Consider the following 27,406-nt stretch of genomic DNA (forward strand, 5'->3'; position numbering starts at 1 on the left):
TGAATCATAAGCAATTAACATGGGTGACTAATATATGTCAAATGCTCGGTTGTAGCAGTTCAAGAATTTTCTTTTTGTCATTTAATGATAGAGAAAAAGATAACATTGTTAAAGACTGGCGGTCTAAAGCAGTAACCTGAGGAAATGACATTTTCCTGGGATAAAAAAATACAATTCACACAAAAAGAGAAGAAAACAGAGATAAGGCTGTACGAAACTGTGTTACAGGTTAGGTAAGAGAAATGATGTTTAGAACAACCTTGGGCTGATAAAGCTATTTAAGCCCACACTGATTGGATCCTTAGACATGTCAGACTATTGGCCCCTAACAATCACATAGAAAAGGCAGGGATTTCATGATTTCACGGGTACAATGAATGCCTCAAGTATTATTTGCAGTTGTGTGTGTGTGTGTGTGTATGCATATATATATATATATATATATATATATGAATGTATGTATCACAATCAGAACAATAAATTGTTCTATCTTTCCTTAATGTTGATGTTTTGGTATATGTACATATTGCTTCATTGAAAATGTTCTCTTTTCTTTCTTTCTTTCTTTTTTTTTTTTTTTAACAATAAAACATCATTGTTCTCAATTAGGAAGAAAAGACAAAAATACAAAAACACCCACCTTACCCTTTGTGACTATGTACTGGTTATATTCCCAAGCACACAATTACTATGACTCAAGTTGAATGAGGGCTTGCTTCTCCAATAAAACTTCCAAAACTTAAATACCCTTCTATGCCCTCATCAAGACTATAACTGAAGTTTTCTAGGAAAAAAAAAAATATACTGAAGGTGTTCAATTTCTCATTATTTGATTGAATCCTTGTGTGTGTGTTTTTTAGTTTTGTCCTCTTCCCAGGTGTAGGTTATTTTTTATTAATGTTTATTTTTGAGAAAGAGAGAGAGACAGACTGTGTGTGTGTGTGTGTGTGTGTGTGTGTGTGTGTGTACATGAGTTGGGGAGGGGCAGAGAGGGAGGGAGACAGAATCCGAAGCAGGCTTTGCACTGTGGACACAAAAGCCCAGGGCTCAAACCCACAAACAGTGAGATCGTGACCTGAGCTGAACTTGGATGCTTAACCCGCTGAGCCACCCAGGCAACCCCGCTTGACTTCTGAAGAGGGCATAAGTAATATCTTCCGACCACTTCTCTAATACATATTATTCAATTACAATTTTTTTTTTAAAAAACAGCCTTTGGGGAAATACATGAATGCAGATTTTTTTATTATATAATATTGTGAACAGTGCATAGTTAATGAAAGGGAAATGTGCACAAAAGGCACATAATTTGAATTAGTTTAAATTAATATACTCCATTGTAAATATATGTAATATACAAATTACATTATAAATTTTCTAAATATTTTCTGAGTTGCAGTTAATTATTTTGAATGATAACACTAGTGTATTAAAGAAAAATAACCTGACCTTAAGCTGTTCTTCCAAAGCAGCAGTTGCTTGGTCTCCACCAGATTCATCGACCACCACCACCATGTGAGTGAGAGAATTGACCCTGACTTGTTCCTGTTCTAGGTCTTCTTGAAGCACCTGAAAGATAAAAATAAAAACAAAAATAAAATAATGGTAATTAAAATAATAGTTCCCTGAACTGAATGCCAAAAATACTTCTCTCCAACTGTGTGGGATTTGTTTTTCATCTTTTAGGTAAGGTAGGGTTTTCTTAAACAAAAACCAATCCAAACATATTTTCTGCTATGGTGCTCAGCAAAATTGGCATACATTTACTGTCAACTGTTGGAAATACAGAGGGAACATCTGTTGAGAAAGGTATGGTAGGATGTTCTACACCTTATCCCACCTTCACTCATTTTTTGAAGGACTTTTCTCCTAAAATTACCGGCTGCCTCTGGCATCGTCATTGTCTCCCTCTCTACTGAAGTTCTCCCTTATCAACGCACACAAAACAAACTCTCTTGACCCAACAAACCCTTTCTACTACTGCTTTATCATTTTGTTCCTCTTCACTGAAAAATATTTCGTTGTCTACACTTACTCTTTCCATTTCCTTACCCTACTATTCTCTTTGCCAACTATCCCACTGAAACATCTCCTGTAAAGGTTGCCATCAACCTCCAGGTCCTCAAATCCATTCTTCTTTCATTCTCTTCTCGTGAGTGCCATGTATCACTCTTCCGCGATTATCCTTGCACCTCACTGAGTCCTGCTTTTTAACTCCTTTACTGGTTCCTTCTCATCTGCTCAACTACAAATCAGATGTCAATCCTCTGTATAAAAACCAATGGAGGCACACTTCATTAAGAGGGAAAATACAAATTATTTATCTCCTTAAACCCTATAGTACCTGCCTAGCTCTCTAATCTAGTTGCATACCATTCTTGTCCTCTGATACTATGTTTCAGCCACAATAGTCTTCTCTTCCACCATGTGTCAAGTCCTTGGCTTCACCTAAAGCGTTATCCCTCCATCTCTCTAAATAACGTCTCCTTCTTAATATTCAAGACTCATTTTAAGTGTCACTTGCCCAGAGAGGCTTTTCATGAAGATGCTCTGTACATTTCCTTCTCATTTACTCTCAACCTCTGTAATTTTTTTAATACAACAATTTCACAACTCAGTATTTTCTTGTATGTTAGCTTAGTCATTTATTGTCTGTCTCTACTTACTGGAATAGAAGAGCCACTAGAACAGACATGTCCCTTGTCCTTGTCTCTACAGACTCCAAGCAACTGAAGATCAATAAACTTTTTTTTTTTAAATTTTTTTTCAACGTTTATTTATTTTTGGGACAGAGAGAGACAGAGCATGAACGGGGGAGGGGCCGAGAGAGAGGGAGACACAGAATCGGAAACAGGCTCCAGGCTCCGAGCCATCAGCCCAGAGCCTGACGCGGGGCTCGAACCCACAGACCGCGAGATTGTGACCTGGCTGAAGTCGGACGCTTAACCGACTGAGCCACCCAGGCGCCCCTCAATAAACTTTTTGAATGAATGGTGCCAGGTGGAGGGATAAGGGCAATACACACAGATGAATGTGGATAAAGATTACAATCTAAAAGGAGGGATTCGTTTTTCTAAACTGTAATCATAATTACACTGACATCACATATAACCACAGAACAGTATTTTAATCTTTCAAACATCATAGTGTACAAGGTTTTTTTTTTGGTAAAGATAAACAGGGTATAGAGAGTAATAAAATAAATAGAGAGGAAATATAGAAGAAGTCAACAGGGAAGGATGCTCCAATGCCTCCAGGACCTTGTCACGCTACACTAACGGTTATTAAAAGAATCCCTAAATGCATATGCAAAATGTCTGGCCATCTAGTTTGCTCCCTGAAATACTTTATTGTATACTATAAGAATGGAGGAGGAGGTTTGGGACAAGATCTGTTATTTTCTGGACAATCGGCACTCCCTGCCTGGGAAACAATGATGCTTGGTACCTACCATAGTAGCTCTTAGTTATGCATGCCCTGTGGTGGATGTAAGGGAACTTATTGGGATTGGTCACACCACAAACTCAAATGCATGCACATTTTTACCCTAGGACTTTCATTTTTTGAGTCTCTTTCATTTTCAGAGCACTATAAAATCACTTACTTTTAGTTTCTCTCTCTGGAGTTTTATGCTATATTTTCAAGTGAAGCAATTTAGAATAAAATGACTCTGCATTTATTTTGTGTGTGGAGTCTATACTGCCTATCATGCCTCTGACATTCCAGAGCTTACACTGGTTAATAAAACTCTTTCTGCCATGAGGCCGAAAATGGAAACATTAACATTCAGAGCTGTCCTCGAAAGTCATGTTGAGTCTGTGTTTTCTGAGTTATATAAGGCAGGACTGGGAACATTTCAAATGTGTCCTCCAGGAATTTTAAGAATAATTAAAATAATATTTTGGTAGCTGATATATGATAAGTTGATGTCTTTAACTTGGCCAATTCTTTTCCCCTATCATTCAAGTATGAGAGTGTATATAATTACATGTATTAAAAACTGAGAAATAATGCTATACTGCTCACATTTTTACATCTAAATTGTTTTTTTTCACTGTTTTAATATATTTTAGTAAAGGAACTTGAGAATATCATTGTTTGATCTGTGAAGTGCTAATTTTAAACTCAGGTCTAGTCTTTCTAAAGCATATGTGATCAAATGCATTATTTATTTTCTCCATTGCTTTGATTTCTGATTTTGTTTTGCTTATCTAGTTGCTTTTTAATCAGAAATTATATTCTTGGGGCGCCTGGGTGGCTTGGTTGGTTAAGCGTTCGACTTCGGCTCAGGTCACGATCTCACGGTCCGTGAGTTCGAGCCCCGCGTCGGGCTCTGTGCTGACAGCTCAGAGCCTGGAGCCTGTTTCAGATTCTGTGTCTCCCTCTCTCTCTGCTCCTCCCCTGTTCATGCTCTGTCTCTCTCTGTCACAAAAATAAATAAATGTTAAAAAAAAAAATTAAAAAAAAAAAGAAAAAGAAATTATATTCTTGACATATGCATCAAGGGTTTACTTCTTACGCTTTTGCAAAAGTGCTAACACAAAAAAATCACGAAAGCGAGCTGTGAGTTGATAGCTTCAAAATCAAACAGAAGAACTACCTGGATTTGTAGTGAGTAAAGGGAAATAAAGGAACATGGGAAAGGTACTCCATAGTGGCTGAAATTCTGGAAGAGTGCATAGCACTGGAGTGGATCAGCGTAGACTATTTGATTTAAGTCAATTCCAGTGTGTCTTTTTCCCTTCTATGACTTTTTCAAATCACATCTCTTCTTTTACCCATAATCAGGAATTAAAACAAAAAGGGTTCCACTGACTTTTTTGAGCATACTCAAAAGCCTCAAGACAGAAGCTATTGCAACTTTGTAATCATCCTTCCTATTTCCTCAGATGTTGCCTCTGAAAATAAATAGAATGCATACCACAGTTATTTGCTAATGCCCCCAGTATCAGCAAAAGACAAAAGACTATAAAATATGCAATGTCTAGAGTTCATTTTTTTTAAGTTGATTCTTAGAAGTAGCAAAATGTCACATACAAAAAGGTGAGATTAAAAAGTTAAAATTTTTTTGCCCACCCACGTATCCATGAATAAGGGTGTTGAACGCTGGCAGAAACTATGCCCTTCTGCTTCCCTCTTTGAAAAAAACACAGATTCTTAAACTACTATTTTTAAAAATACATTAAAAATTTTAAGCTATTTTAAAATTAATTTTAATTATTTACTTCTTATGTATTTGAATTTCTCATAGCTGGATTTATACAATAGATATTTATAACAGATTTGCTAATTAATCCTGAAATAGGAGCCAAATTATTCCAAATATTGATGTATCCCCAGAGATATATGCTAACATTTTTGCCTGTCAGAAGATAATAGCTTCAAATTAAAATGCTGTAATATACGATTGTTAAAGTATGTTTTTCTTTATTAAAAGTATATAAATTATTTATATACATATAAGTACATGCTAGGTATTTTATTATGCATTTCTTGGCATTATTTTTATTAAAGTACTCCTTTTGTTACACTTACCACATTAAAAAAAAATTGTCATGCTCCTAATTAAATTTCTATACCATTATTAGATAGATACAAATGTCAGCAATGTTTGTTCTCTAATGTCAACTAACAATCTTTATTTTTCCTTATGACAAGAGAAAAGGCCAACAGTGAAATGTAACATTAAAAATGCTTAGATTCGACAAACAGATTTTGTTATACCTCTGTAAATAATTCTATTTCTTATAAATTATTCTGTAGTTAAAGGTCCTGACCAAATTTGTTATTCCCTTAGTACATATTCACAGTTTTGTGATTTAAATATGACTTTTCTTCCATTCTCTTCAAATGTCATCAGTGGTAGTAAATTCTTCTTTCCCTGACCCATGTCAAGTTGGTTTTCAAAAACTGGCTTAGAACAATCACTGGAGAAGAGCCATTTCAAGTGTTTACTTCAGACGTTAGCAATTTAATTCTTTATTAGTACACATATGAAATAATGCATGGAAAATAAAAGAATGGAAATATGTAAGGCTAGGGAATTATTAGATATGATATCTACAGGTGAAGATGAACAATTAATAGAAATGTAGAGAAACAGAATGCAAAAAACAAAGTCAGTCTCTTATATTCTCCCTAGGAAGCTATCTATATATTATTTCTCTTGGACATCGTAAATGCTCCACAACATGGAATACAAAAGGGCAGTGGCTGCATATGTGCATAGTTTACTTTATTACTCCTTCTACTTCAGTAATGAGCCAACAGATAATTGCCAATACCAGGTCCTACATGCACACACATAAACACACACATCTAGAAACAATACAGATCATGGACTATGCATGGATTCCCAGCCCATCTACTGCCCCTTACAGATTACTTTAAATTAATATAATTAAAAGATGTTTAATAAAATATTAGGTTTAAGTAATTTTTACTTTTTTAGTTTAGCCAAAAATATGTTCATGGCAAGAAGGACTGATGAAAACAAAACTTCCATCAAACATAAAATTTGCAAAAAATCTTAAGAAACTAGAAGAGTTTCTACAAACATGGGCTAAGTCCAATATCTAGGAAAGTAATATTTTAAAAAGTCCACCTCAGGGGCACCTGGGTGGCTCAGTCGGTTAAACATCCGACTTCAACTCAGGTCATGATCTCGCAGTTTGTGAGTTTGAGCTCCTCCTTGGGCTCTGCACAGACAGCTCAGAGCCTAGAGACTGACCGCTTCAGAATCTGTGTTTCCCTCTCTTTCTGGCCTTCCCTTGTTCATACTCTGTCTCTCTCAAAAATAAACAAACATTAAAAAAATTAAAAAAAATAAAAAGTCTACCACAAAAGCAAAAAAAAAAAAAAATCCCTAGACACTTATGAACAATTAGCTAATGCAATACATGTGGATATGAATTGATTTTGTTTTCAAATAAAAACATCCTGGCTGAATCGGAAATTTTATGATTTCCTAAGAAATGATAAGAATGTAGGCAATTTAATCTTCTCTTTACCTTTTCTCTTATGGCCATTCTTATTTCTTTCTTTCTATCAGCTCTGCACTGGCCTAGGCTCTATATCTCCTGTTTCCCCGAATGAAATGATCTGGAAATGGTTTGCCATTTTATTTTCAGTTCAATATTCACTTAGATAAGCCTAACTGGTCCCAGTATGGTCTAGTTCTTCAGCAGGATCTATTTATAGTATGTAATTTTATAGTACATTTGCTGAATACTTTTGAAAAGCTACCTCAACAGGTCTTTCTAGAAGACCTTCTACTTTTATATCCACTTACTAAGTATGAATGCACAATTATATTAGTTTTTATATCAGAACCCACTGTTTATACTTTTTTGTTAGAAAAAAATGTTTCAGCCAACTCCAAAGCTACCAAAGAGGGTAGCCCTAAAGACCATTTCAATGAAGACATTAGAAAGATTTTAAAAACCTAAACTTTCCAGTTGCAAAAAAGGAGGCTCTATAAATATGAAAAATTGTTTTAAATAGAGCTGACAATTAATGTACCCGGCCTCATTCAGACTATAAGTGGGATTAGGGTATGGTATGAATGACAGACTCATAAAAATACATGTATGTTTAAAGGTGTAGGATCTGAAGTTAGATTTCCTAGGTTTGATTCTTGGATGCATTGCTAACAAGCTATGTGACCTTGAGAAATATTCCAACTATACCATGCCTCAGCTTACTAATTTTCAAAATTGGGATGATAGGAGTACCTATCTCTCTAGTTGGATAGGAAACCTGAATATAATTGTTTAGCACATTGCCTGGCACACAGTATAAACTCAATAAACAGTAATAGCTAGTTAATACTAAAAAGTACTCACATTTTGGCACATTCAGAACAAAGACTTTAATTTTAATTTTTTTAAGTTTATTTATTTATTGTGAAACAGACAGAGAGAGCGAGCAGGGGAGGGCTAGACAGAGAGGGAGAAAGAGAATCCCAAGCAAGCTACATGGTTAGCACAGAGCCCAATGTGGGGCTCAAACTCACGAACCATGAGATCATGACCTGAGCTGAAACCAAGAGTCGGACACTTAACCTACTAAGCCACCCAGGTGTTCTCAAAACAAACACCTTAAACCATACCGCAACAACTCAAGAGACACCTAATTCACCCTCATCTAATTCATGCTGTCTATCATCCTCTAATAGGTATTATGAGTACAGAAAGGGATGTGGTTTTGGAAATCCAAGAACTGAAGTTACAGCCAACTTTTAGGATCTGGAAATATACAAAATAATTTTAAATCCATAAGTAAGTCTTTAACTCCCAAATTATTTACAAGATATTAATATCAGTAGTTTTAGAGTAACTGATGTAGTGAGCTCATTGCTAAAAAATGAGCTTGATCAGAAAAGCTTTATCATGGGACATGGAGGACATACCCTAATCAATAAATAGTACTCAATTCTCATACTTTTCCTTCTTCCTCTATAACCCATGTAAGCATGCATGTATCCATACATCCTGCCTATAGTTACACCACTGAAATCAGAAGTTAGATCAAGGTGAACACCAAGAAAATCTAATGAATAATTACAAAATGCCTTTAGCCTGACAATAATTAATTCAAAAGAAGAGGAATACTGGGAGAGAGGGGTGGGGTAGAAGTATGCAGGGGCAGCACAGAGGAAGTGATATGCATTGATTGGCTAATAGCAAACAGATGTGATATTGAAGTCTACTGATAGATAGCAAGAGGATACTCTTGCTCAAACATTACTGCCATTCGCATCATAAACCTATTTTGTTCTATGCCCCCTTTGTAGTTCGTCTTGCCCTAATTTTCATGAAAGAGCTGCAGGATTAATGCTGAAAAATCATTTCCTTAACCATTTTAATTCTGAGCATTTCAGACCGGGCCACCACTAATGTGTCGTCTTTCCCAATGCTTACTCTGAGTTTGAGGACTTATATGCAGTCTCTCCATCTCTTCCACCTAGATATTCCCAAGCCAGGGAAACCAAGCACCACAATTCCCCCTATCTTTGCTACTTTCTGCATTTGCTCTAACCTCTAGGATAGCCACTGGTGTCAAACTTGCTTGGAATCTAATAAAAGAGGTGAGAGAGGCAGGTCAAGTTGAAAAGCCAGAGTGTGCCAATTACTAGTTAAGTTGCCTTAGGCAACTCTTTAGCCTCACTGAGCATATTTATTTAACCGAGAATTAAGGATTTGAATCTTTCTAAGAGGTTTAGAACTGGAATTAAATGAGAAAATACATTAGAATCAGCCACCACAATGCTTACAGTTGGTACATGGGGAGGAAATGCTTATTTTCTTCTATTTCTGACATCACCACCATATCATTCAATTCTTCGACTAAGATCTATGGAAATAGCCCCTCTGGGCATCAGTATTTATTGCCAAAACTTTTGACAATCACATCATATATCTTCTAATTACTAAATATTCTCAGTGTACTGAAACTGCAGAATGTCATATAAAAATGTCTGATATAGTAGTTTTTTCATTCTCACTAGATGTGATCTAGACCTTTAAATGATAATTGATTCTCAGATATTATCCATGGGGCACCTGGGTGGCTCAGTCAGTTGAGTGTCCGACTTGCTATCAGCTCAGGTCAGGATCTCGCCAGCGTGGAATGGAGCCCTGTGTCAGGCTCCCTGCTGAGCAGAGCCTGCTTGGGATTCTCTCTCTCCATCTCTCTCTGACTGTTCCCTGCTCGGTCTCTCTCTCTCTCTCTCTCTCTCTCTCTCAAAATAAGTAAACTTTAAAATAAATGAATGATGGGGCGCCTGGGTGGCTCAGTCAGTTGAGCGTCCGACTTCGGCTCAGGTCATGATCTCACAGCTCGTGAGTTCGAGCCCCGCGTCAGGCTCTGTGCTGACAGCTCAGAGCCTGGAGCCTGGTTTCAGTTCTGTGTCTCCCTGTCTCTGCCCCTCCCCCACTCATGCTCTGTCTCTTTCTCTCAAAAATAAATAAACATTAAAAAATTAAAAAAAAAACCAAAATGAATGAATGAATGAATGAATGAATAAATAAATAGTATCCAGTATAAATTATCTCTGCAATATGTAGTTCCATTGAATAACAGAGGACTACCAGTTGTACCACTAGAAATCCTTTGTTCATAACAAAACTATTAAACATAAAATTATCGTATACTGTAGTTACCAATTTTATATTCCTTAGACACAGCGCCACATTCAACCTTATTTTTAATAGGAGAATGGATTTATGGTCTTGCATTTTGTTATAAGATATATAAATATATTTTTCAAGAATAATTATTCTCTTAAAACTCATATTATCTTATCTTTTGTGGCTTTCTTATGAAAAAGTTTCCCCTAAAATGCATTCTAAAATGTTTTATATATGTAAATAATTCATTTACATTATTAATGTTGCATTACCTATTCAAGGGAACTGAAATTAATTGGCATTGGTTCAGAAAAACAGATACTTTACATGAGACTAACTCCTTAAGTGACAGAGTCCCCTATTTTCCTTTATGCTCCCCAGAGCCAGAAACTTTTAATAAAGAGGAATTATAGGAGAAATTAAAAATAAAAAAGAAATAAACCTAGTGTCTCAAAGATTAGGGTATCTTGGATAGTTATATTTCAGTAGATGTACTGATGTATTTATTTATTTGTTTTTATTTTAGAAAGAGAGATAAAGCGAGAGCAGGGGAGAGGGGCAGAGGGAGAGAAAGAGAATCTCAAGCAGGCTCCATGCTGAGATTGGAGCCTGAAGCTGGACTCGATCCCACACCACTGGGATCGTGACCTGAGCCAAGATCAAGAGTCAGACGCTCAAGTGACTGAGCTCCTCAGTCACCCCAATGCACTGATGTACTTTAAAACAAGGCCATGATATTTTGAGCAATGTAATGGTATTGAATCAGCATTCAGTGATTTTTATGAACCAATTAGTAATCTATTAGCTGGAATCACTTGATTTGTTAAAAAAAAAAAAAGAACATGAGCACGGATTTCATTATTGTTGTTGTTGTTGTTATTGTTATTTTAATTTAATTAATGGATTATCTAGTATATAAAGTTATCCTTGGAATCTGGTGCTTGTTTACAGCTTGTTGATGGGAAATTAGATGCTTTCTCAACTAGATTTCTTTTTAAATTTTTTTAATGTTTATTTTTTTTTGAGAGAGAGAGAGAGACAGAATGTGAGTGGGAGGGGGTCAGAGAGAGGGAGACACGGAATCCGAACCAGGCTCTAGGCTCTAAGCTGTCAGCACAGCGCCCACTTCAGGCTTTGAACTCATGAACGGTGAGATCAGACCTGAGCCGAAGTCAGACACTCAACTGATTGAGCCAACCAAGCACCCCTCTCAACTAGATTTTAAAAAATTAAAACTGAGTATCATACATATATGACTCTGTAGACTATAAAGTGTGATACTGCCCTTTTCCACTTTAGCTTGCCACTTCCATATATCAAAAGAATATTATTATCACACAAATTAATTTTATTTGGTTTGGAGTCATATCTTATAATAACACTTAAGGCCATTCATATACTTACGGGTACCAGGTATTATTATATGTGTTTTTTATGTAATTATGTTTCCAATGTTTTTATCATTCCTATAAAGTAGATATCATCATTATCATTAACATCATCCTCATTTCATAGTTGGGGCAACTGAGGCACAAAATCGTTAGGTAACTTATGCAAAGCTATTCAGCTCACAAGTGACAGGAGCTATGTTTTAATCCTAATCAGTATGACTGCAGGGTCTATAATGTATTGCTTCGGTATAAGAGATATTAATATAGCTTAAATAAGCTTAAGAGATAGATACATCTGTTTTCTATAACTATATGACATAAGGCAAATAAACAGAAACTTAAACTCTTGCGTGTAAGTGTACGTGCATGTGTGTGCACTCAGTTGAGTTCCAGGTTTTAGCCCTCCGGTGACACTTGAATTAAACCTATTATATTTTATTTATTTATTTTCTGAATATAGTTTGTTGTCAAATTGGCTAACATACAGTATGTAAAGTGTGCTCTTGGTTTATGGGGTAGATTCCTGGGGTTCACTGCTAAACCTATTATATTTTAAAGGCCACTACTACAAAGCTAGCTTTAAAAATATACACACATATAGACAATAGTTAGGTCCTAGTATATGTTCTTCCTGTTTGAAAGTAGGGTTAAGATTGGGTTATCTTAGGAATAAATGTTCATCAGAACAGTGTTTCATGTCTTAGCTTCTTTCATTAACTTTCCTCTCAGAAATCTTTCCTATCTTGGAACATATTTCTTTCCCTCTTAGAACACATTTGTATTGAGATGGTCATGGGATCTTCTCCCACGTGAGAGAATACATGTTTTTCTCCCATGGTTCCTATTCTGTGTCCCTTGAGGGTCAAGTAAGGTCTATATGGAACGTAAAAAAAGAAAAAGTGTAATGTCTCTAGGCCCTCTCTCTCCTTTCTTAGTAAGAATCTGGGGAAAAAGATTAAGTTGTAAGGCCAGCTTTATTTTTTTTAATATATGAAATTTATTGTCAAATTGGTTTCCATACAACATCCAGTGCTCATCCCAAAAGATGCCCTCTTCAATACCTATCACCTACTAAGGCCAGCTTTAAAAAAGGGCCAACCAGAACTAATTTAGCCTATGATTGAGACCAGAGGGCAAAAAGTCCTTAAAATTTCTATCAGGTTAAATGTGACTCACACCACCAGAATTTTGCACATAAATTTAAGAACAGAGTCTTATGATTACAGACAGTATAGTTTGTCCAGCTGGTGGAGTCTGCATATATTCCTCATGAACTGACCATCCTGTGGCAGGTATCCAGCTAAAAATGTGATTCCATCAAATGGACTTCCTTTTCTGCATAAGCAAGGGTTACAAGTTTCATTTCAACAGACATACCTAAGTATGACTCCTGGTGGCATCTTCTGCGCTATTTATGAAGATGCCAGGGTTACAACCATTAACATATTTTAACAGGAAATGAAACAGGGATAGAAGAACAAATGTGAGAGGTAGTGAGAGGGCATCAGGGATTATATCTCCACATACACTGCTTTATCGATGTGTTCCTTCCTCACCTGTAAGTTGTTTCCTTGCCCCTACTCACAATTTTTTTTCTTTATTTAACTTGTCAGATTTATGTGTCTGCAAGGAAGGAAGCAATGATCAGGCTTCCGCGTGGAAGAGAACTAGTCAAAATAATTTAAAGCGTCTGCTACAAAAAAAAAAAAAAACATTTATTGAGCATCAATTATGTACTAAGTATTTGGCTAGGCAGTGGAGAAATCAGAAGAGGTCTATCTGGTTCTCTGGCTGTAGCATAGTATTTTTTCCTGATTATAGTGTTTATTTTTACTGTGATAGCCATCAAACATTCATTAATCGCTTATAAGGGTAAAAGGAAATAAATTGGAATTTCATAACAGTAATTAATAATGTACTTATAATCTTACTCAAGATTGAGGAGAGCTAACTAGACACTAAAAGCACTACTTGATTCCATGGCATTCTGAGGCTTTTCAGAATCTGCCTCCTCCTTCCAAATACTGCATTTCTACTTAATACTGTCTATTCTTTTCTTACCCAATTTTGGCTTCCTAATTGCCCAGTCTCACAATCTATTATTTCAAGCCCTTTGCTCATTTCCTACATTTAGTCCTGCTGCTTGTGCTGTTGATTTCCAAAATGTTCCTTATACCTATTAACAATTTTCACTGACATGACTCCATTCAGGTTCTATATACTGTCTGCACTACCTTCCTAACATATCTTCTGGCCTCCTATTCATCTGTGCTCTGGTTTATCTTATAAGACGTATCTTCCTAAAAAATTAAGATAAATTTTCCTAAACAACCACTCTTTAGTTTCTCATCAATACTAGCTACCTATTACTGAGAGTGTAACTCCAAATGCCTGAGTCTTGAGTTCAAGACCCTTCATGATCAGGTTGTATGTAGTCTTTTAGCACTGAAGATAGTGCAACACATGATCCAGGCAAGTGACATACACCCTACATTTCTGCCACGTCATTTCCTTTGCTCAAAGAAGTCACTGTTTTTAATATTCTCAAGTCATTTGCCATATTCTGCCTTGTACAACGGTCACTTGTTTTCTGTGTCTTTATCTGCTGTACTAACATGTGACTTTCCTGAGAAAGATTCCATATATATAGTCAATCTCTATATTCTTCACAGCATATAATGCTTTAATGAGTGTTTGTTCAATGATATGGAACAGAATGCGATGGGATAAAATGAAATGCCAAGTCCTTTAGCCGGATTACACTTAAAACTTCCCCATTATATGCACATCTAGATCATTTTAAAGGTCACCAGAAGAGGGTATTTTACAATCTTGGCAACCCAAATGCTTGAGATTAACTAAGCTGCAAACAAAGGATAAGTGACTGAGCTTCTAAAAGACTATTTAATTTGTATTCATCAGTAGTTAACACGGAACATTCAACGAAGTAGGAGTGTAGAGCACATGTCATATTTATATCTGCAGATTCTAATAACTAGTATGGTAAGGATTTTGTTGACGCTGTTACTAAGCCATTGTAGGTAAAAACAAAAAGTCTAAATCTCTCAGAAGAATTGGAAACTTGGCCAGTAAACTAAGCCTTCAACTACATCTCAGTCTGACTGTGCTTTGAGACAAAAGGTTCCTCAGTCAAATACTTTCCTTTTGATGAAAAGACCCCCCCAAAAGAGCAAACTTCCTTCCCATTAATCAATGTCCAAGCCCACAACACACTATGACTCCTCAATAATACTGTCACTCCTTCAAGGGAAACCCTCATTCCTTATCAACATCATAGTCTGTCCCTTAAGACAAAAATAACCCACCAGAATTATTTCCGCCATGTTCCTTTGCAAAGGGAAGGAGAAGTTCAATTTACTCATTCCCAAGAGAATAACTTTTGGGTGACTCAGATCTGAAGTCAACCTATAAATGCTCTCCCCAAAGCAAAAGCCTTGAAGACCAACTGGTTTTTCCAAATTCTGTGACACACTCCACTTTTCCCAGTTACCCAGAGTTAACACTTTGGCTACATTTAACGGTAACCACCAATAGAGGTTTGACTGTTTTGCCTTGCCTAATTGGCAGATTCCACACAAGTGACTTATCTCCATGACATTGTACAGTAGTTGCATTTCTAGCCTGCCTTGTAATAAAATGCTGTACAAATGGAGGTGGCAAAAGGTCCTGTCACAGAACACAGAGAAACGTATCTGTGATATCCATGGTGTACTTGCAAGGCTCACCAACTTTTTTTTTTCTGGCCTCCAACAGAGGGAGAGAGGGAGGGAGGGAGGGAGAGAAGTAGGGAGAATGGGAGACAGAGAGAGAAAGAACCAGGCAGAGGTCCCTGACCTGAGCAGAATTTAAATGGATTCTGGGCCACAAAATCTGTGTCTTTTCTTTGATTTGTCATCTGTAATCATCTCTTAGAAAAAGAAGAAAGATGACTAAAGAATGTGATGTCTATCTATACATAGCTAACAACCCTACATGTTATCTTAGGTGACAAGTGTGGCGATGCAGCTGGGTGGAGTTGCTTTCCTCGACTACTAGGGTTGCTGATGTATTTGGTTGTCACGGGAAATTGCCTTATTTTCATTCACCTACAATTCTTGGGAAGAAAAGCTGCAAAGCGAATTGATGACTACTTAAATCAGGCTTTAGTTTGGACTCAGTTACTTCAAGAAAGAACATTTATCTTTTTCTGTTTTATGAAACATGGCAAGAATAATAACAACAAAAAAACATACTCCTTTTAAGTATGTACTTTTAAGAGAATATATGTTACCCATTTAAATAAATTCAACTACTGGGGCGCCTGGGTGGCTCAGTTGGTTAAGTGTCTGCCTCTGGCTCGGGTCATGATCTTCTGGTTCCTGGATTTGAGCCCCGAGCTGTCAGCACAGAGCCTGGAGCCTGCTTCAGATTCGGTGTCTCCCACTCTCTCTCTGCTCCTCCTCCGCTCATGCTCTGGGTCTCTCTGTCTCTCTCTCTCTCTGTCTCTCTCTCAAAAAAAAATAAACATTAGAAAATTTAAATAAATTCACCTATAGAGAACAAATGGATGGTTATCAGAAGGGAGGTGGGGGATGGGTGAAACAGGTGATGGGGATTAAGGAATGCACCTGTCCTGAGGAGCACCAGGTGCTCTGTGGAAGTGCTGAATCACTATACTGTACACATGAAACGAATATTATACTGCCTGTGAACTGGAATTTAAATAAAAACTTTAAATAGATAGATAGATAGATAGATAGATAGATAGATAGATAGATAGATAAATTTAACTCCTTTATAAATTGTTTCATTTTCTTCTCCCCGTAATTGCTTCAAGTAAAAGAGATTATTATCAATTGTCAGGCTTTCTCTTATTATTCTGCCATTTCTCTTTTGGAATCCCTCCTGGCTTCCTCATACTACAGAGATCCAGTGTCAACATCATTCCCTCTGATGTTACCAGCCTTACTCTTGCCCTTTCCTAAAAAGCCTCACATTCTAAAACCAACAGAAAAATTAAAACCAGTATTATTTCCAATGTGAAGATATGGAGAACATGAGAAAAAGTAATTACTTTTTTTTAAAGATTATTTAGTTATTTTGAGAGAGAGAGAGGGAGAGAGAGCACACTAGCAGGGGAGGGGCAGAGACAAGGGAGAGAGAGAATCTGTGCTGTCAGCGCAGAGACAGACTCGGGGCTTGACCTCACCGTGAGATCATGACCCAAGACAAAATCAAGGGTCAGACACTTAACTGACTGGGCCCCCTAGGTGACCCTTATGAAAACTACACATTTATTTAGTGTCAAAGCTGGATAGTACCCTGGCCTCCAGGTAAGAAGGCTGTCACGTTGAGTTCTTTCGCAAACCAATCTTGAACCAAGGATTTAGGTGCAAAGAGTTTAATTGGGAAGTGATCTCAGGAGGCATTATGAGTGAGAATGTGAGGCAGTTTACCTCATGGACACCTGGGCCCAGTCTTGCTGGGACACCTTGGAGAGATTGTGGGAATTAAGAAACACCTTGGGATTGGCCTACCATGGGCCAAGGATTCTTGGGCATTTATCCATCATCTCCCATTCCTCATGGGTTAATTAATGGAAGCTCTCAGCAGTAACTCTGCTTCCTTCCCACCCCCAAACTAGCTGAGACTCTCTTGTGGCAGCAAATGTCTTCAGACACAGAGAAGCCATTAGTGTATACAGAAACTGTCTGCATGACACTTCCAGGGCAGACCAAGGGGAAGAGGGTTGCATAGTGTCTACAATAGGAGTGCATGATCCACACATGAAATGAGGTCCAGTTTGACATCTAACACTGGATCTAAGTTCTTTATCAGATGTTCACTTAAAACCTAAGTGACAGGGGCGCCTGGGTGGCTCAGTCGGTTGGGCGTCCGACTTCAGCTCAGGTCACGATCTCGCAGTCCGTGAGTTCGAGCCCCGTGTCAGGCTCTGGGCTGATGGCTCGGAGCCTGGAGCCTGTTTCCGATTCTGTGTCTCCCTGTCTCTCTGCCCCTCCCCCGTTCATGCTCCGTCTCTCTCTGTCTCAAAAATAAATAAACGTTAAAAAAACCTATGTGACAAATTAGCCTCTTTTCATCACAACTTTCACATGAAAATTAGAATACAGTTGATGTTTTATTTTTTTTTCCCCCAGGGTGCAGAGTACCTGGATTACCATAGCTATACCTGTCCCCATACTGCTCCACTGTAAACTGCTATGGCCAAAATGGCTGTGAGGGTGGCAAAAGCGAAGGCCAGCCTTGTTTGTTATTGAATCAGAAGCTCATTACATAAGAAAAGAACTCTGCGACTTAGAAGGAACAGTATCTTGCATCTGCAAAGAATAACTTCCAAGCTACCTCTGATAAATGTTATAAAAAGAGACAATAAACTTGAGCGAGATGCAGATTTAGCAGGAATGAGTTGAAGGAGCAGATATTTCCTTTCAAAACCATGAATCCAAGAACCACAGAATCCTAAATAGAGTTGTCAGATAAAATCCAGGATGCCAACTAAGATCTCAATTTCAGATAAACAGTGAATAATTTGAGACATACTTCCACTAAAACAGTATTTGTTGCTTATCTGAAATGCAAATTTAACTAGGTTTCTTGGATTTTTACTTCCCAGATTTGGCAAGCCTACTCTGGACCAATTATGAAGGTTATTCTGTGTGTGTGTGTGTGTGTGTGTGTGTGTGTGTGTGTGTGTGTGTGTTTCTTGATGGACTGAGCAAGCTCTTGTTCCTACAGTAAAACCCAGAGCTAGTTTTATAATGGCTATTAGAATGAAGCACTTTCAAAATTCCAACTCAGAAATAACTGTCACTATTTGTAGGCAACATGACTTTAAACACACAAGATCCTAAAGACTCCACTGAAAACTGTTATAACTAATACATATAGTAAAATTGCAGGATACAATAACATTATACAAAAATGTGTTTATAGACAGGAACAACAAACTATCCAAGAGAGAAATTAAGAAAACAACCCAATTTACAATTGCTTCAAAAAGAATAAAGTGCCTAGGAATAAATTTAACCTAGGAGGTGAAAGATCTATATACTAAAAACTACAAGATATTGATGAAAGACTGAAGAAGACACAAATAAATGGAAAGATATTTCATGCTCATGACTTGGAAGAATTAATATTATGAAAATGTCCATATTACCAAAGCAATCTACAGATTCAATGCAACCCACATCTAAATTCCTACGGCATTTTTCACAGAACTAGAACAAACAATCCTAAAATTTGTACAGCGCCATAAAAGACTTGAGTAGCCAAAGCAATGCTGACAACGAAGAACAAAGCTGGAAGCGTGATCTTCTCTGATTACAAACTATATTACAAAGCTATAATAATCAAAACAGCACGGTTTGGGCATAAAACACACACACACACAGATTGAGGGAATATAATAAAAATCCAAGAAATAAATGATGTGTATGTGGTCAGTTAATTTACAACAAAGGAGGCAAGAACGTACAATGAAGAAAGGCCACCCTCTTCGATAAAGGGTGTTGAAAAAAGGGCAGAGCCACATTTAAATGAAACTAGACAACACTTATACCATACACCAAAATTAACTCAAAATGGATTAAGACTTGATGTATGAACTGAAACCATAAAACTCTTAAAAGAATACATAAGTGGTAAACTCCATAACAGCAGTCTTGGTGATGATGTTTTATTTTTTTGGATTTGACTCTAAAAGCAAAGGTAATAAAAGCAAAAGTAAACAAGTGGGACTACATCAAGCCAAAAAGCTTCTGCACAGCAAAGGAAACCATCAACATAATGAAAAGAACAACCTAATGAATGGGAGAAGATATTTGGAAATCATATACCCAACAAGGGGTTAATATCCAAAATATATAAAGAACTTAAATGACTCAACAACAAAAACACAATCAGATTTTAAAATAGGCAAACGATCTGAATAGACATTTTTCCAACAGGCACATCAAAAGATGCTCAACATCACTAATCATCAGGGAAATGGAAATGAAAACCATAATGAGCTCTCACTTCACATTCGTTAGAATGGCTATTATCAAGAAAAGAAAAGAAAAGAAAAGAAAAGAAAAGAAAAGAAAAGAGAAAAGAAAAGAAAAGAAAAGAAAAGAAAAGAAAAGAAAAGAAAAACACGAAATTACAAGTGTTGGGGAGGATGTGGAGAAAAAAATAACCTTGTCCACTGTGGTTAGGAAAGTAAGTTTATGTAACCGCTATGAAAATCAGTATGAAGTTTCCTCAAAACACTAAAGATAGAACTATCATATGATCCAGCAATTCCACTTCTGGGTGTTTATCAAAACAAAATGAAAACAATAACTCAAAAAGATATATGTCCTCCTATGTTCATTGCAGCATTATTTACAATAGCCAAGATATGGAAACAACTTCAGTGTCCACTGATGGATGAGTAAAGAAGATGTGGTATGCGTGTGTGTGTGTGTGTGTGTGTGTGTGTGTGTGTATGTATTTATACATACATATATACATACTGCAAAATACTCAGACATAAAAAATGAATTCTTGCTATTTGTGACAACATGGATGTACTTTGAGGGTATTAAGCTAGGTGCAGTAAGTCATACAGAGAAAGACAAATACCATATGATTCCACTTCTATGCAGAAGATAGAAAACAAAACAAATCTTACAGATAAAGAGAACTAAATGGTAGATGCCAGAGGGGAGAGGGGTGAGGAGGTGGGCAAAACGGCTGAGGGACAAACTTCCACTTCTAAAACAGTAAATCATCTGTATGCAATGTACAGCCTGGTACGACAGTCAGTAATATTGTAGTGCATGTTTGAAAGTTGCTGTGAGGGTCCATCTTTACAGTTCTCATCACAAAATAAAAAAATGTACAACTCCGTATGGTAAGGAATGGTAACTAGACTTATTCTGATCATTTCACAGAGTAAACAGATTTTTGAATCATTATATCATATACCTAAAATGTGTATTATGTTATATGTCAATTTTATCTGAATTTAAAAAATGGATACTGAAGAAAAAAAAGAAATAAACCTGTAGAAATCCTACTCACAGAAACAACAAATGCTTTTTGGTGACCAAAGAGCATAACTTGTAAATATACCAATAAACTGAAAAAAGATACGATGGAAGTATTGCAAATAATAGATTCTGTATTTCATAGAAAAACAATGTTACAGATGTTCATTTTAATCAAACTTCGCCTGTTCTAAGACTCTGAACTGAAGGTAAAAATGTACAAAAAAATCATGTCTTATTAGTTAAATTTGCATTGCAAGTAATCCCTACAGAGTCCCTCTTCCAAGAAACCAAAACTTTAATAAATCACATATCCAGTGTTGTTGTCCTCCAGGAATGCATTTGATATTTTTTCAAATATGAAAAGCCTAATTATGCCACATTTGAAAAACACAAACGTTTCAGAAAATATTAGGTAAAAATGACTCTCAAACTCTTCTTAACTGAAGCTTTAATTCTTTCCTACCTGTAAACCCTGATATATGTATAAATGTGTGTATATAAAACACATATGTATACACAGAGATTGTTCTCCAGAAGAAAGCAAACAGCATTAAATATACTAACCTTATGTTGTTGTACTTGGCGTTTTAGGTCTTCAATATCAGGTCCAAGGGGCTCTTTCTCCATTTTCCTTGTTCTCTCTTCTGTTTCAGTTAGCCAATCATTTAGCTCTTTCAGTTGCTGATTCTGAAGATCCATTAGAACTTTATGTAAGCTGAAAATGTGAATGATGTCTATTACTACCTCTATCAAAATAACTTTACTTATTATTAAACCTAGAAGATAAAACTGTTGATGTTTTAATCTATGGCATGTTCACATTGTTTGGCATCTAATAGACATTAAGAAGAGAAGCAGAGCCCATGATTAATCACCACTGAAGTTATTCTTTCCCCGACTTATTATAGTTCATACATCTTGAGTTTTAGAAAGTTTCACACAACTGACTAAATGTGAACATGTTAAGTAAAGTGTGACCCAACTCTGATAATTGAACTAACAGCATATCCTGGAAATGGTTCATTTAGACCTCCATTATTTTAATATGTATGGTGATTAAAGATGGCCACAAATTTTTTGCCACTCTGCCCCAGAATCTACTTCCCATCCTCACGAATATGGACTAGCCTTGTGATTTGTTTTGACCAACAGAACATGGCAGACGTGACACTCTACGAGTTCCAAGTATAGATGCTGTAAGGGAACAAGGAAGCATTTATACTCTGTCTCAGAACCCAGCTGCCATGGTGTTAGAAGACCAGGCTACACTCCTGAATGATGAGAGGCCATGTTGTAAGTGACTCTAGAGGATAAAATGCTATCTTAAAAGTTGAGCTTCCTGCTGAATGGAGGCCAAAGAGTGACCTCAGCCCTATCACAATTGCAGCACAACCACCGAGATGAACCCTGGCCACATCCCTGCTCTACAGAATCATGATGTAATTATAAAGTATTGTGTTAAGCCACTAAGATTTAGAGACATTTGTTATGCAGAAATAGGTAAGTGACACAGATGTATTGTTTACAAAGATGTAAACAACAGTGGGCTGGGTAATGAATTTAAAGCCTGGCTATATGCCCTAAAACCAACTTAAACCTTCTCAATTAGATTGCCAGCATCAGGGACAAGGGACAACATCTTGCTTATCAATCTGCATGGTGAGGATGAAAATTAAAACAGGTTATTTTATCCATACAATAAAAATAGGAGACTCAAATGAGAAGTGTTAATACCTATTTTGAAGTAAATGTTCTTCATGAAGACAGGTTTAAAGCACTTTTAGGAAACTACAGTATGCTGAACATTAATCTTATAACACTAATAAAGAAGACATAATTTGAATTAGGAATTTACTATTGTGATTTATACAATTTTTACCAGAAATTTCCATTAGTCAGCAGGTTTAAACACACAAAATACACACATAGTTGAGGGTTTAATATAATTTAGATTTCACCATTTACTGATCTTTTACCTTTCACAGACACATGTTCACTGAGGCACACTGCAGTCAAAAGCCTATGAGAATAAGCTTTCATTTATCAAGCAAAAAAGACAGTCATCTTCTTTTTATGAGAAGTAACATAAATGAAGAAGCACCCATTTAAGTAAAAGCAAAAACTCAAAGATGCTAGTTTAAGCCTCTTAGAAAAAGAATATCATCCTTACATTGTAAAGTATATAAATCATTCACTTTATTGGTTCAGTCTACCCCTTGAGAACTGACCCGAGAATAAGATTTCATGAGAATTAGCTACAGTATCACTCTTTACTTCTGTTGTTTTTCCTGCCCAGTTTGTCTTTACATTAAGATACAAATCTCACCTTTGAAAAACTGAAGAAAAATTCCCACAATGTTATTTATACTTGAAGAACTATTACAACACACATTTGTTCGAGTTAATAAGCAATTTAATTTTAAAATATTTACTTCCTTTTTTGTAAACTTTTAGACAGACATTTCATTCAACAGATATTCACTGAATTCCACACCTATGCTGGAAACTCCTAGTGAGTAGGACGTCCCTGTGGGGAAGCCTCTGTGAAGAGTGAACTTTGTATGGCTTTCCTTTGGCCTTTAAGAACAATTTTTTAATGTTTATTTTTGAGATGGAGAGCGCCAGTGGGGGAGAGGCAAAGAGGGCGGGGGGGGGGGGGGGCGGTGCGGGGCGGACAGAGGATCCGAAGCAGGCTCTGTGCTGACAGCACGGAGCCTGATGTGGGGCTCGAATGAACCATGAGATCACAACTGGAGCCAAAATTGAATGCTCAACCGACTGAGCCACTCAGATGGCCCTAAGAATAATTATTTTCACTATAATGTTCAAAAATGTTTTTGCTTTCCCAAGGCTGTTACTTTCGAAACTCTTAATTATTCAGTAATGTCTGGTCACTATTTACTGCTTTCCGTGCAGGCGTTATATGGAATAAGTTAATAGGTGGTAAAAGGTGCTATGCTTCCTCTGATCACTGAGGCCTGCAAATAGACAGCCTCAATACATGCAGGTGAATCGCAAGCCAGAGTTCTCAGAATGAGCAGCAGGGAAGTGAATGAACAGTGGCTCCTGGCAATGCCTGAGCAGAGACAGAAACAACCACTAGGAGGCACTACTATCAGAAGCCTGTTTAGAAGCCTTTGCAACACCAATGCCCCTTTTTTAAATGTGGTAGAAGAAGGGGTAACTTTAGAAAGGGGTGGGGGATAACTACCCCTTGGGTGAAAATATCTTTAAATTTTTAACTATATTGATTAACATGTATTCAACACTTTTCGTGTGGTAACTCTGTTAGTAACCATAAAATGCACTATTTCAGTGGATCCTAAATGATGGAATGAGATCTATTTGTGCTTTGCAGAATGATTTTCATGGCAAAAGGAAAAACTTATGAAATTATTTTAGTATGTCTTGGCATATATCTATATGGCTGAACAATATATGCATGTGTATGTTTGTATACACACATACATACAGTGAGCCTACATATAACTTCAATGCATATATAAAATCAAACAGTTTAGGATGAAGCTAAGTAAAGATAATTATTTTAAGAAGGAGTCTTAAATATAATAAAAGTGCAGGGGCAACCGCGTGGCTCAGACAGTTAAGTGTCTGACTCCTCATTTCATCGCAGGTAAGATCTCATGGTCTTGAGATCAAGCCCCGTGTTGAGATCAAGCCTTGATGCTGACCCTGCTTGCAATTCTATCTCTCCCTCTCTCTCTGCCCCTCTGTGGCTCGCAATCTCGCTCTCAAAAGAAATAAACATTTTTTTTTTTTTAACGTTTATTTATTTTTGGGACAGAGAGAGACAGCGCATGAACGGGGGAGGGGCAGAGAGAGAGGGAGACACAGAATCGGAAACAGGCCCCAGGCTCCGAGCCATCAGCCCAGAGCCCGACGCGGGGCTCGAACTCACGGACCGCGAGATCGTGACCTGGCTGAAGTCGGACGCTTAACCGACTGCGCCACCCAGGCGCCCCAAAATAAACATTTTTTTTAAAAGAAGAGTGCAGATATGAAAGAAATTGTGAAGGTGGAACATGACTGACATGTTTGAAAAACACCGAATAATTACATTTGGTCTTCATTATCACTTACTGAGGTAGATAATACCATTATTCTTTTATTTCTGAGGACAATGGGATTTGGGAAGGTTAAAGAACTTGCCCAAGTTGTCTCAGTGACAAGCTAAGACAGTATATAAATGCTAAACTATCTGTGACCCAACTCTGTGCTCTTAACTTTGACTTATCTTCCTTCTTTATGGACTTACCTTCCTTCTTTATGTTAGGTTGGGTCATATGAAGCTGCTAATACATGAGTTTTCATTCCATGAAAATGACTATTTCATATTGTTCAATTTAAAATATTATTAAAGTGAAAAAGAAATTCCACATTTCCAACTAACATTCTAAAGATGCCAATAAATTAGGGACATTTGTCAAATTCATAAAATAAAAATCTACCACCCATGGGGAAGAAAAGAGTTTGCTTTCTCCTTGGTTTCATTTTATGGTTTTCAGGTGGTCATTTGGAAAGGCCTGTAAAAGCGAAAGGAAAATGAAGGATAAATACGTGACTGGCAATGGAGGGAGAAGACCGTGAAACTAGAACAAACTAGTGCCAGACTGGAGATAGTTCTGACAACATCTAGAGGCAGAAGCATGTCAGGATACGATGCTGGGAACTGCTACAGCCAACTTCCAATTGTAAAATCATTTAAGGACATAAGGAGGCTACCAAAACCAATAAACTGAAAGGAACTAGAGACTATCATGGCAAGTGAAATAGGCCAGTCAGAGAAAACTATCACATGATTTCACTCATACAATGACCTAAGACATAAAACAGACGAACAAAGGAAAGAGACAAACCAAAAAATAGACTCTTAAATACAGAAAACAAATTTGTAGGGCACCCGGGTGGCTCAGTCAGTTGAGCGCCCGACTTCGGCTCAGGTCATGATCTCACGGTTCATGGGTTTGAGCCCCCATGTCGGACTCTGCACTGACAGCTCAGAGCCTGGAGCCTGCTTCGGATTCTGTGTCTCCCTCTCGCTCTGCCCCTCCCCCGCTTGCACTCTCTCCTCTCTCTCTCTCTCAAAAATAATAACTAAACATTAAAAATTTTAAAAGAAAAGAAAAGGAAAGAAATTCGGTAGCTGCCAGAGAGGTACTGGGTGAGGGGATGGATGAAACAGGTGAAGGGGATTAAGAGTACACTTAGCTTGATGAACACTGAGAAACATATAGAATTGTTGGATTATTTTATTGTATACTTGAAACTAATATAACACTGTATGTTAATTATACCCTAATAAAAAAAAAAAAGAAAGAACCTCAGATTTTGATGGCACTATGGAGTCATATACTTAACGTATAGCTATCGCACCAAGGGATTTATTGTAATACAAGACAATGACATCCTTATGGTTTTAACCAGGGCTTCCCAAACTTTAATGTGCATACAAATCACCTGGGGAACATGTTCTACTGTGGATTCTAAGTCTAGAGAGGGGCTGAGAGTCTTCATTTGTATGCCCAAGGGATACCAATGCTGCTGATCCATAGATCACACCTTAAGAAATTATACTATAAGGCACTTGGATTTGGGTTACTTGTTAGTTGCAGTAAAAAAGCATTTTAAGGAATACCATTTTCCCAATAATTTTACTGAAGATCTGTCTCTCACTCCACACCCTGCTTCAGGGACATACCTCTATGAACATAAAGGAAATTGGTGCAAACATAGAGTCTGCTTTACAGAGACTTGGTTGGACTGTAGAAAAGCATTTCTACTCTAGCCAGTACTGCCCAATAGATCTTTATAACAACGTAAATGTGTATCTGCATTATCCAATACTATAGCCACCGGCCCCGTGTGGCTATTGGACACTTGAAATATGGCTAGTGTATGTAAATGAGAAACTGAATTTTTACCCATATCTAATTATAATAATTTAAATTTGCAACTAAAAAGATGCATGTGGCTAGTGGCTGCCATATTGGAAAGCACAGGTCTACACCAACAGATAACTGGCTTGACCATAGCAAGGAATCCTTACTGGGCAGTCTTTATCCATAGTATTTTATTATGTCACATAATATTTATAAGGAATTATATCCTGAGTTAAATTATCTAGCAATAAATAGAAATAGGATTTTCTGAAATTTTGGTTCTCTAGACAGACTTATACATGCCAAAACTGTACATGTTTTCTTAAATCTCAGCCTATATTTTATAGTGTAACTAGTGTTTCTTGGGCTTTATGGAAATACATTATAAAATACATAAAACTACTTATGAAAACATAATAATATGGTAGGCAATATACTAATAACTATGTAAATGCATAGACTTCATAAATCCTAGAGACTTACTATTGAAAATTACCAAGAAGGGGCGCCTGGGTGGCTCAGTCAGTAAGCATCTGACTTCAGCTCAGGTCATGATCTCGTGGTTTGTGGGTTCGAGCCCCACGTCGGGCTCTGTGCTGAAAGCTCAGAGCCTGGAGCCTGCTTCGGATTCTGCGTCTCCCTCTTTCTGGCCCTCCCCTGCTCACACTTGTCTCTGTCTCTCAGAAATAAACATTGAAAAATTTTTAAAAAATTACCAAGAGGGCTAAACTATTTAATAAACTAGGTTCTCAGGCCCAATTTCCTACACTTCATAATGACTTGCTTATATGCAATTCTCAAATAAGAAATACAACTAATGAAAGGAGGTAAAATATTAATGTGAATTTACAAATTACAAAAGAATCCTCAGTGGTGTTAAAATATGCATGTTATACATGCAAATACAATACAATCACATGATTTAAGCTGTCAATAAAACCTATATA

At 37.0% G+C, this 27,406-nt stretch overlaps 1 protein-coding gene across 3 annotated transcripts in view; it reads right to left on the reverse strand.

Moving 5' to 3' along the window:
• Positions 1-27,406, reverse strand: part of DMD (dystrophin) — a 1,834,617-nt gene that overhangs the window by 1,429,792 nt on the left and 377,419 nt on the right. For all 3 annotated transcript variants that reach the window (XM_030304767.1, XM_030304766.1, XM_030304768.1), the window contains 2 exons: positions 21,124-21,274; positions 1,450-1,569 (listed from right to left, as the gene is read on the reverse strand). In XM_030304767.1, coding sequence (XP_030160627.1) covers positions 1,450-1,569; positions 21,124-21,274 — 271 coding nt within the window. The remainder of the gene's footprint in view (positions 1-1,449; positions 1,570-21,123; positions 21,275-27,406) is intronic.

Source organism: Lynx canadensis, chromosome X, assembly GCF_007474595.2.
Source record: "Lynx canadensis isolate LIC74 chromosome X, mLynCan4.pri.v2, whole genome shotgun sequence".
In the NCBI taxonomy this organism is placed as follows: Eukaryota; Metazoa; Chordata; class Mammalia; order Carnivora; family Felidae; genus Lynx; species Lynx canadensis.